Source organism: Pyrgilauda ruficollis, unplaced genomic scaffold, assembly GCF_017590135.1.
Source record: "Pyrgilauda ruficollis isolate IOZ18807 unplaced genomic scaffold, ASM1759013v1 scaffold17, whole genome shotgun sequence".
Classification (NCBI taxonomy): Eukaryota; Metazoa; Chordata; class Aves; order Passeriformes; family Passeridae; genus Pyrgilauda; species Pyrgilauda ruficollis.
The window spans coordinates 3898286-3909232 of NW_024515875.1; the positions used below are offsets into that span (position 1 = coordinate 3898286).

A 10947-nucleotide genomic window follows, 5' to 3' on the forward strand; every position below is an offset into this window, starting at 1 on the left:
TGACCCATATTAAAATTCAGAGCTCCTACATGACATTAATTTTGGAAGCTGAGCACGCCTTGGGACACTCCTTTCATCCTGTGTATCTCTATGCATGCACTACGTTCATGGTGAGTGTCACTGTGAGATTACACGTGCTTAATTTGAATTGGGTGATGAACTGGGAATTTGCTGTCTCATCTGTGGTAGCAGATTAACATATGAGTCTGCCAGCCTGACTGAAGAGTGTTGAAGCTTGTCCATCTATTCAATGTATAGAGATGACAACTCTGCCATATGGACATCACAGTTACACAGCAAACAGTGGCTGAACACAAGATTTTGAGACCTACACGAGCTGTTCTTGCAGTTATTTATTTTTACTGTGGACTAACATAACCCAACATATAATTTTCTATCACTGTGAAACCAAAAGAAAGAATCAGCACCATACACAGACAGAAAATAACCTGCAACTCTTGGCACAAGATTGCAGCACTGGATCATGGAGGGTGCTTGGTGAGATGAAAGATCACCAGCCCTGGTACAAGTGTATGCAAAGAAGTCCCAGCTGTCATCGGTGAAGTCACAAGAAAGTCAGTTTTGGTCCAGAGACTTAAGGACTGAAGCAAGCCTAAAGACAATGGAAAATTCTAGTCCTTTTGGAAGTGCTATGCCTTTGAAATAATACTTTTAAGTCTGCTTTTCAGGAATTATATTTACAGTATACGTGAAGGAAAAAAAAATAATGTAATAATTTTATTTTTCTTTGGTCTTAATGAGCTTCCATCACTTGCTATCTTCACATTTTCCAAGACCTCAGTGGTAGTTTCCCAGATGGCTTAAGCCTGTGAAAGAGATGATCCAGTCTTCCCCCTGTTCCTGCCCAAGCTACAGATTTCCTCATATTGACACTGATGAATAAATGATGGTGCAGAGGGTGGGCTGGGCTTGGCCCTCTGCACAGCTCTCAGCCAGGTCAGCAGCTGTGTGATCACCAGTGCAAGGCACCAGAGCTGCAGGAGGAGCCCTGCTTTTGGCAGCAATTGTGGTACCTTCAGGCAGCCAAGAAACCGTCCCTCTAAGCTTGTTTGGAAATGTATTGTTACCACAATGGTATTTCTGTAATTAATGCAAATGAGCTAATTTCAATCATGTCAGGCTTAAAACTGATATTCTGACCTAGGAATGGGATTTGCTTTATTTACTGCTAAACACTGGTCAATGAGTGTCAGGTTTCAGAACACTGTATTTCCTAGAACTTTAGATTAAATGAATGGCTTACTGGAAAGAATGATCTAACAGACCTTTTTTAGAGTAGTTCATTGTATTATTTATGTTGTAGTACAAGCAGTTCTAAATCCATCATCTGTGCTGAATAGAAAACACTTTGTTTCCTACAAAACCATACCGACCTTATATGCCTGGAAGGGTCAATGTTAATTTGAGCATTTCTTGTCTGTGTTGTAGAAGCACAGTGATTTAACTTTTGTCACATGATCCATCACTGCAAAAGAAGGCAGGTTGTTTGCCTTAAAAAAAAAAAACAAATTGGAAAAAACCCACAAAAAAACCAAAAAAACAGTAACAAAAAAAAACACCAAAAAAAAACCAAAAAAACAACAAAAAAACCCACAAAAAAAAAAAAAAAAAAAAAAACCCACACCAAAAAAAAACACAACGAAAAAACAAACAAACAAACAAAAAAAAAAATACCACCCAAACAGATGGATAACAATATTCGAAGGGATGTGGAGAGTGAGGACGTTCCTCCTTATCATTAGACGACGATGACTGTCCATAGCATGCACACCAAAGGGGGCTATTTTATTATCTCGGGTATTCTGATCCCCACGGCTGCTTCTGGGGTTCTGGCTTCCCTCTGACCGCGAGCAGCACTCACGGATGTCACCGCTTCCTGCGGGGAGCGCCGCTCCCCGAGCGCCCATCCCCGCAGGCTGCCGCTCTCCGCAGGGTACCCGGGAGAGCCGCTCTGCCCGCGGCGCTTCCAGCCTCTCCCGGGCCGCCCGGGCGGGCACGGCGGCCGTGCTCCCGCCTCTCCCCAGCAGGTGGTGCCGCAGCCCGGCCAGCGGGCCCGCTCCGCCTCTCGTCCCGCCCTGTCCCTGCCCGCTCCGCCTCTCGTCCCGCCCTGTCCCTGCCCGCTCCGCCTCTCGTCCCGCCCTGTCCCTGCCCGTTCCCGTCCCACCGGCGGAGCGCGGCACTGTCGCTCCCCGCCCCGGGGCGCAGGGACGGGCGCGACGAGGGTGCCTGCGCTCCTCTGCCGGCTTCAGAAAAGGAACAGGGAAAGGGGCAGCCAGCGGATTGGGACCCGAGGGAGGAGATTCCCCCCGTGCCAGCCCCGTCGTCCTGGTTTTCTGCAGGTAAATTTGGTGTAGGATGGTTTATGTTTCTGTTTGCCTCTGTCTGCTCCTCACCAGGGTAAGAATGGAACATATCGTTTACTCGAGAATTGTAATTTACTTCAAAATTGACCCCTCCCTTAAAGGAAAAAAAAAAAAAAACCCAAAACAAAACAAAGAACAAACAAACAAACAAAAAACAACCCAAACAAAAAAAACCTACTCAACTGCAGCAATTTCAGCTGTCCCATCCCTGGAAGTGTTCAAGGCCTGGCTGGATGGGGCATTGAGCAACCTTGTCTAGTGGAAAATGTTCCTGCCTATGGTAGAGGGATTGGAGCTTGATGATAACTTTGGGATTTCTTTAAACCCAGACCATTCTACGATTCAGTGATTATTTTTGGCAGCTGCTGCCCCGCTATGAAAGCTGGAATCATTGGCTTGGACTTGGGTTCTGTCAACTCTGGAATTATTTGGCCAGATCAAGTTACCAGGACAGATCAGATGCTTGAAGGTGGCTATGGGAGTATTAGATTAAAACTTTTCTCTAAGTGGAAAACATTCAAAGCTTGCTGTGTGGATGAAGATTTTTTAAAGAGAGTCTTAATCGTTTGTTATGGTTTAACCTCAGCTGGCAGATCACTTCCACCAGTAGGGTGCAGAGAGAACTGGAAGAATAAAGTGAGAAAAATCATGGGCTGAGATAAAGACAGTTTAATAGGGAAAGCAAAAGCTGCACACTATCAAAGAGAAACAAGGAAAATATTCACTGCTTCATATGGGCAGGCATGTGTTCAGTCAATTACAGGAAAGCCAGACTCCATCAAGTGTAACGATGAATTGGAAGGCAAAATACAATCACTCTCAATGTCTCCCTCTTCTTTCTTCTTCCCTAGCTTTATATTCCAAACATGACACCATATGGTGTGGGACATCACTTGGGGCCAGCTGTCCCAATTGTGTCACCTCACAACTCCTTGAGCAGCCCCAGCCCACTCAGTGGTGGGGTTGTTATGAATAAAAAGTTATCTATTTTTGTTTAAGGTTGCAGAGTTAAAACCGGTTGGACCAGTTGCTGTTAAGTTAGCTTCATTGTTAAGAGTTCTTCAATTGCCTGTTAATGGTTGGTGATTAGCCAGTGTCCCCCTGGTGCTTGCCAGGGAGCGACACCCGGACCCTGCAGTACCAGGAGAATGGGAGTGGCATCAGAGCTAGTATGCAGATGAGAAATGCATTGCACTAAATCTTACAAATTTTCACAAAAACCCCTAAAAACAACGAGCCAACATAGAATTAGGGGACCTAGGTGATGTCTAAGGATGGGCGCGTAGTCCAGTGCCTGCTTGGATCCTTTTTGCTTCTCACCCTGACCTGAAAGGATGTTGACTAGAGAGAGGACCCGAGGTATTGGCCCGAAAAGGTGGACTCTCCTAATCTCTCATGAGGACGGAGTCCCCAGCTCTGCCTGCAGACCAGCGGACAAAGCTGCATCATCATCCTCCTCCTCCTCCATGCCACTCCTGGCAGCAGCGGCGCGACCTGTCGATTTCTCCCCACCTGAGCTGAATCTCTTTAATAAAGGCATTAAAAAGGAGTAAGATCTCCTGCCCATTTATTTCAGGGTGGGAGGCAGAAAAGCTTTGACATTGTGTAAGCACTGCTCAGCAGTAATGGAAATATCTCTGCATTATCCACACTGTTTTTACCATAAATCCAAAACACTAGCTTATAAATCTCCATACCAGATACTATGCAAAGAATAAACTCTACCTCAACCAAAACCACATTGCTAAATGCAAATCCATGACATAATAAAACCTGTAAAGCAGACCCAAGTCAGAATCAGAGGTCACATAATAACATGTAATGAAACTAGCTGGACCTGCTGTGTATGGTCTTTAATACCTGCGTTATACAGCCATAAACACAACGCACTGGAAAGCTAAGCAGCTAGCTGGTTTTATGCACAAGTGGTTTTCTTCTGCTACTGAGGTAGCAGAAGATAGTGAATGCTACAGGGTGAGGGGGGAAAGTCACGAAAGGAAGGAATTTGTTCTCAGTATTTGTTAGCAGTTGCTAATGTGCCTTGTGAAGTCAGTGGAGTGAGTGACCCTTCCCAGCACTCTGTGGTGTGTATTCCTGCCTGTTGTACCCAGGTGGTGCTGGGTCCTGCTGATGGAGGTCCAGGAAAGGCTGCCACCCCTAAGCCCATAGGATGTGTGGAGCAGACAGGTGTCCTCAGCCTGGCTTCCAGCTCTCTGACAAGAGAGAGGACAGCTCTGAGCTTAGAGGATGCCCTGCTCCTGGCACACCTGAGCCATCCCAAGCCTTAATCCCCCTGAATTACCTTTTGCCTCACTCTGAATCACACATCCTTTTTAAACAGTAGTGCAGCAGCTTCAATTACAAGGCATCTTTTGGTCCTGTAAATTAATTAAGCTTGGCTTGTTTATTTAAGAAGCACTCCTATAAACTAGTTTGCACGGTGTGCTCCAGTAACTGGAATGCAGGCAGAGGTGTGGCAGTGCCTGGGAGCAGGCTGTGGGAGAGCACGGACTCCCCAGCCATCCCAGTGCCAGGCTTTAGATAACAGTGGCTGATAATAGGCTTTGTCACTTGGGATTTCCTGGGATAGGCTGTTTCGCCCATCTTAATACAAACGTATGGAGTTTTCTCTTTTCAGGAATGTTCTCCTCCTTGCAGCTGTGTTGAAAGCCTTGAGAATTGCTCCAGCTTTGTTTCTGTGTCTGTGTTTGCTTGATAAAGCTGTGCACAGAAATTATACCTGCTAACCAGCACAGGGTATTGTTTGCATGGTCTTTGCTGGATTTAGAGCCACCACATGTTAGAAGTGGCAAACATTAGAAGGATCTGTAATGCTTTGACTCCAGAAGAAGCAGGATACAAAGGAGAAATTTGCTTTTATTTATTATGTTAGTAAGCAATTCTTCCTGACTCTGCAATTAACTTTTGACCAATAAACCAAAGGAAAGCTCCTGAAAAGCTGTGTAGGGGGATAATGATTGCTTAATCCTGTCTAAGGAGATTTTAATAGCAATAATATGAAATCATATTATATTTGAAATTATTCTTTAAGGACAAGACAAAGCTCAGGGAAGGATAGGGAAGTCCACAGTAAAGGGTATTTGATTTCAGGAAACATCTGATTACATCTTTAAAATTCCTCTTTGATCTGTTTTCTAGTTTATGATGCTTCATCTTTTCCCTTTCCTTTCTCCTGTACCAGTTTGCCCTGATAAAACTTTTAATCAGTGGAAAAGTAATGTATCTGTTTGCCCCTTGGTTCCTTTCCAAACGGGGTGACTTCCAGATTGATTCTGGCATGCAGCACAGCCTGAAACACCCTCGTGTGGTGTAAACAAAGAATTGAATAGCTCACTATTGTCAAACATAAGGCTTGCAGATGCCAGGGCTTGGCTCACAGCAAACAAAGGGAGAGTGAGAAGCAGGCAATATATTGATAGAACTGACAGTGAGGCTATGAGTGGTGGGCAGAAAAGGAAGGGGAAGTCAATATTACATAGGGTATATTTTGTATGATAGAAATCTAAGTATTTGCAGTGGGCTTAGGAAGTGCAAAAACTGTGACAGTAACAGTGGTTTTCTGACTTGATGTAAAATGGAAAATGTACACCACTGCTTGTGGTGCACTTGAAAGAAGTGTTTTAAATGCAGTGATGTCTGCAGAGCTTTGTGATTGAGTGTGTCTGATGGTTTGAGATGTTAAATTATTCCATTGCAGTGACAGTAAAAATGGTAATGAACAGCTTGGAAGAGTGTGAGTATATTTACATGAAATGTTTAGCAATTAGCTTCTCTCTCTGCAAATGAATCCTGCAGTTTTCTTCTCATCAGCAGCAAAGTGACCTTTCAAACACACAGAAGACACAGAAGCTGTTCCAATAACTTACTGATCTCTTGCCTGCTGATAAATTGCATTGTAAGGATTTGGAATTTACATGGCACTGTAGACTTTGGGCTGAAAAGGATGATTTTTAAAACATTAACAGAAAGTTTTCTAACAGTGTAAATGTGGCCTGTTTAAGAATGGGACGTGTTATCAGGGTACTCAGTGTGGTAAGGAGAAAGAGGCTAAGCTCCCTGTAGCACCTGACATTATCAGCTTATTTTCAGTTCCTTTAAAGCTCTTTTAAAAGTTCATTGTTCTGGATTTATGTTCTGTATATGGCAGAGCAGATGTTAAAATTGAAATAAACCACATTTGTGTGTTTGGAATTGGCTAACAGTGAAAACCATATAAATAGCATCAGCCTGGTCTGCACAACTAATCTTTTTACTGTGCATTTGAAACAGGAGGGTTAGGAGGATGGGAGTGGAATTTGAGCTGCTAGGTTGTTTGGGCTGCCTGTGACATTGGCTTGTGCTCTGCACCCAGGCAAAAGGGAATAGCTGAGTTCTCTGTAAATCCACATAAGGCACAAATGTGACTGTATAATCTGTGGGGAAAAATTGATAGTAAAGTTTTAGTCAGGCTATCCTCATTGCTGAATGTGATTCATATGGGAATGCTCCAGCAACATGGAAAAATACAACAACCTACTAGTCTTGATACAGAACAAAAAAAATGTCAATAATGTGGTGTTTTCCCTGTCTGCTTAGGCATTTTTATTTGCAGCCACTTAAACACTTGCTTGCAGTGGAGCATTTGAATGGTATCAAGTGACAAGACCCTACATAATTTGTGAGTTTAGTCTCTGGAAAATAAAATTGTATTATTAATGCCATTTGTTCCCTCTGGCTATCTCATTTAATGGTCATGCTTGCAATGTTTGGTACTGATTACAGAAGAAAATTACAAAGTTTTGTGTAGATGGAAAGAGATTGAGGTTTTGTGGAAGCAACAGGTAATTTAATACTCTTCTTCCTTAGAAAAGGAAGGGTTTTTTGGACCACAAGAAAGTTTTGCTAGTGGTTACTGTTATAGGTAAAAATTGATTAAAAGCCAAATTAATAATTAATAAAGATAGATTTTATTTTGCGACCGATATATGTCTTGTCAGGAATGTAATTAGTAATTCGTGGAAATAAACGCTGTATAAAATCAATAGCACAATCAAGCCCAGGATCGGCGCTAGGTGAACACTGATCCGACCTCTACCGCACCGGATCCCCTCTGTTCACAAAGGCTGTCCTTGTCTGGGTAGTTTTTATACAGTTCATTCTGCCTGAGGCAGAGCCTCTTTTCTTCTTATCACGGCTTCACATATTCATGTAGTTTCTTTTCTCTGTGTTGACCTGAACAAAACCATGTCCGGGAAGCAAGGTATGCCAATCATCGAGTACCTAACCCGCATTGAGATGTGTGCTCCTGATGGCTCTGGCTCTCTTGATCGGAGATGCTTACCGAGTATTCATCGCTTGGGTGTTTCCTGGACCGTCCTGGAGAAGGGCCCATCTTCGTGGAGCTACTTCCATTCATTTGCTAATTAGATCCTTCTCCCTGCTGCCTGCTGCAGCAATTTTGTGAAGCAATCTCCTCAGCTTGTGTGTTTGAAACCTTTAAGAATATTTCTTACAAACATAACATCTTCCCCGTATATTTCACGTAAGCATGAATTATTCTAAATCACATATAACATTACTGCTGGCAAGTGTCTGTGCACCACATCTGATGCTCACAGCTGAGGTCTCACCCCACAATGCTGAATGGATGTATGTCCTTCTTCCCTTACCACTCTGGTTGCGAGCTGGTGGTGTCCCACACAGTCTAAATGTTCTTTGCACGTTGGAGATCTAGATACTGTCTTAACCACAAGAGCCAGGGCGTGCTCATCCTGCACATCATAGCCTGGGGATGCTGAAACTACCTGTGCACAAGGGAGAAAGTCACTGCACTGTGGTAGCACGGAAGTACCCCGATGCTGTCACATTCTCCAGTACCATAAAGAATGATGGCAAATGCTCAGAGGTTTTGGGGAGGCTGTGAGGAGAGAAGGTTTGAGATTCTTCCTGCTTCAGCTGTAGACCCCTCTTTTCTAGCTGATCTGATGGCAGAGGACTGCTAAGACCTACTCTCTTGGCAGATGTGATTAGATTCCTTCTCCCATGTCAGAGCACATCCTCCTGTTCCTCTTCAGACTCTGTTGCCTGTCAAACACACCCCATCTTTACGTCCTTTGAGAGACGAGAAATTGTCAGAAATGCAGGATGGGGCCTGGCAAGGACACCCAGCAGTACTGTGTCAGTTGTCAGCTTTAACAGTTTTGGTTCTAGACTTAAGTGTTTACAGTTTCCCTGCCCAAAGGCACAAAGATGTCCCTGGGTACATACCAACCTCTGTGAAGTGGTTACCTCTGAACTGCAAGGCTATCTCATCCTGGAAAGCTACACTTGGCACAGCTGTGGTTGCCAGCTGCACGCAAGGTATTCACAAGTGCTCTTTCCCTGGACAGCCACAAGCTGCAAAAGTGGAAGCATGAGAGAGTGTTATAGATGGATAATGAAATGATTGGCTCTCTCAAATAAGGGATAACAATTGTGTGAATATTAAGAAAAGCTTTAGTGATGTATAGTTATGTTATTGTAGTTTAGATGTCCTCTGTTCTCCCCATAGTTCCCTTTTCCCCCTCTCTGTATTGTTGCCATCAGACAGCCGGGGTTGTCTAGGACAGGTACAGAGAAGGCATGCACGTGTGTCCCTTACCTGGGGCAGCTGGGAATGGAAAAGTTTGTTGCTTGGGGGGTGAGACATGGCAACATCTGATCTCAATCAAGTTACAAGAAAGCAGTCTCCACTGATAAATGGCAAAGAAGAGATGACTGACAGACTTTGGGAGGGGCCAGGGCTGGTTGATGCAACCCCAGGGGTATAAAAGACTGAGCATCCATCTTGAACTGGCCACGTGGTATCCACAAGGATGAATTTTTCCTTATGTAGTCCTTTTGTTGTATTTTGTTAAGGTTTAATAAACCTTTTTAAGTTTTTTAAGTGAGCAGTTGTTTCTCACAAGAGTGAATAACGTACAGCAGAAGAGATATTTAAAGGAGATACACTTGCAGGGGTAGGGACTGTTTGGAGATCCTGCATAACATAACCACTCTCTTAGTTGAAGGTAAAAATTTATTTAGAAGAGAAAATGTTCATGGTCTCATACACATGGCTTTGAAGAGCGTACCCTGCTGTCTCCTACATTGGGCCAAGTGTGGTCTTAATGGGAAGGGGGAGCAGGGCTGCAGAACAATGGAATGCATGCAGAACCTACCTTCCATGTTCTTCCTCGAGTGTGAGGGTCAGGAGTGCCTTGTGAAAATTTTGTAATACAAATTGCACTGAGTTTAAGCCTCTTCAGTATCAAAGATCTAAAAGCAAAATGTCTTTGTTGGCTTCCTTGAGAAGAAAAATACTGACTCATGGAAGGAGATCGCAATCTGGTTGTATTCTGCAATAAATGTGTTAACTTTGTGCTCATATAAATATGATAAATATATTCATACTTAGGGAAATATATATCGAATCACGCTTTAGAATATGTTACAGAAAGCACCCAGGTTTTAGAAACCTTACACAAGGGTTGGGAAATTGGTTACCTCACTAGATTGCAGCACACACAGCTGTTCACTGAATAAGAGTCCAAATTAGCAAGTGAAGGGAGTAGCTCCTATGGAAATTCTGAGCGAGTCTCAGAGCGCTCAAGCCATCATCGGCCAGTAAGGACCGAGGACAGCTCTGGACTAGCGTGTGAATGCTCGGTTCCCATAACTCAAACTTTACATGTATTGGTTCCCAGATGTGGCATTGTTTGTCCCAAGGCAGCTTTGTCCGAGCAGGAGACGGGATTCCTCCAACACCTGACGGAGGACAGAGCACTACGTGAATATTCGAATCCCTCCCCGGACACTGTTCTGTCTACTCAGAGTTCTTCCAACAGCGGACAGGATGGGGACCGCATGAATATTCAGAGAAAGAGAAAGAAACAAAAGAAACCTAGCTCCGGGCAAGAAAAACAGTATATAACCACGGCTCACCATACGAACTTTGTGAACTCCACAGATCTGATGTGAGAGGGGGTCAGAACTGTGTTCACCCAGTGCCGAGTCCCGGGCTCAACGCTGTCCCTTTGACTGTGGCTCGCAGAGATTGTATTTTGATTCGCGAAATAAAATCTATTTCCTTTTTATTTTAAGCTGGCTTTCTCAAATTATTGATTGGCCTGATCTGGTTGTTGCCTATAACAATTCTATGAAAATATATAGTTAATGTGTATGTACAAATACATTAAGTTTATGTATACTTTAAATATACAGTTCAATCAGCAGTTTCACTGTATATCAATTAAAGTATTCTGTGAATAATTTGCAAACTGTAATATATCAAATGAAAAATATCTGCTTAAATAAAAAATACTTCCTTACAGACAAAACAGAGGACTTCCAAAATACTTATCTTTGGTGTTTTGTATTCAGCCTTTAGTAACTTGACAGTGAAAAATTATCTTTCAGAATTACATTTGTGGTTTTGTGGTTTTTTGTTTTGGTTTTTTTTTTTTTGTTTTGTTTTGTTTTGGTTGTTTTTTTTTTTCCACTAAGGTGATTGGGTAGGTCTCAATGTTGTATACCTGGTCATCTC

General features: G+C 43.2%; 1 protein-coding gene across 1 annotated transcript; it reads left to right on the forward strand.

The window, feature by feature from the left end:
* Nucleotides 1-1884: 1884 nt before the first annotated feature.
* Nucleotides 1885-10714, forward strand: LOC121351735 (translation initiation factor IF-2-like). The gene is made up of 2 exons (XM_041464106.1): nucleotides 1885-2360; nucleotides 10109-10714. The coding sequence occupies exons 1-2, from the start codon at nucleotides 1885-1887 to the stop codon at nucleotides 10380-10382; spliced, it is 750 nt and encodes a 249-aa protein (XP_041320040.1). The 3' UTR covers nucleotides 10383-10714.
* The last annotated feature ends 233 nt before the right edge of the window (nucleotides 10715-10947 follow it).

Excerpts from the sequence above, each read along its gene's own strand:
- LOC121351735 (XM_041464106.1), top strand. The coding sequence starts at position 1,885 with ATGTCACCGCTTCCTGCGGGGAGCGCCGCTCCCCGAGCGCCCATCCCC. Across the intron at positions 2,361-10,108 it reads GTCGTCCTGGTTTTCTGCAG|ATGTGGCATTGTTTGTCCCA; the intron begins GTAAATTTGGTG and ends ATTGGTTCCCAG.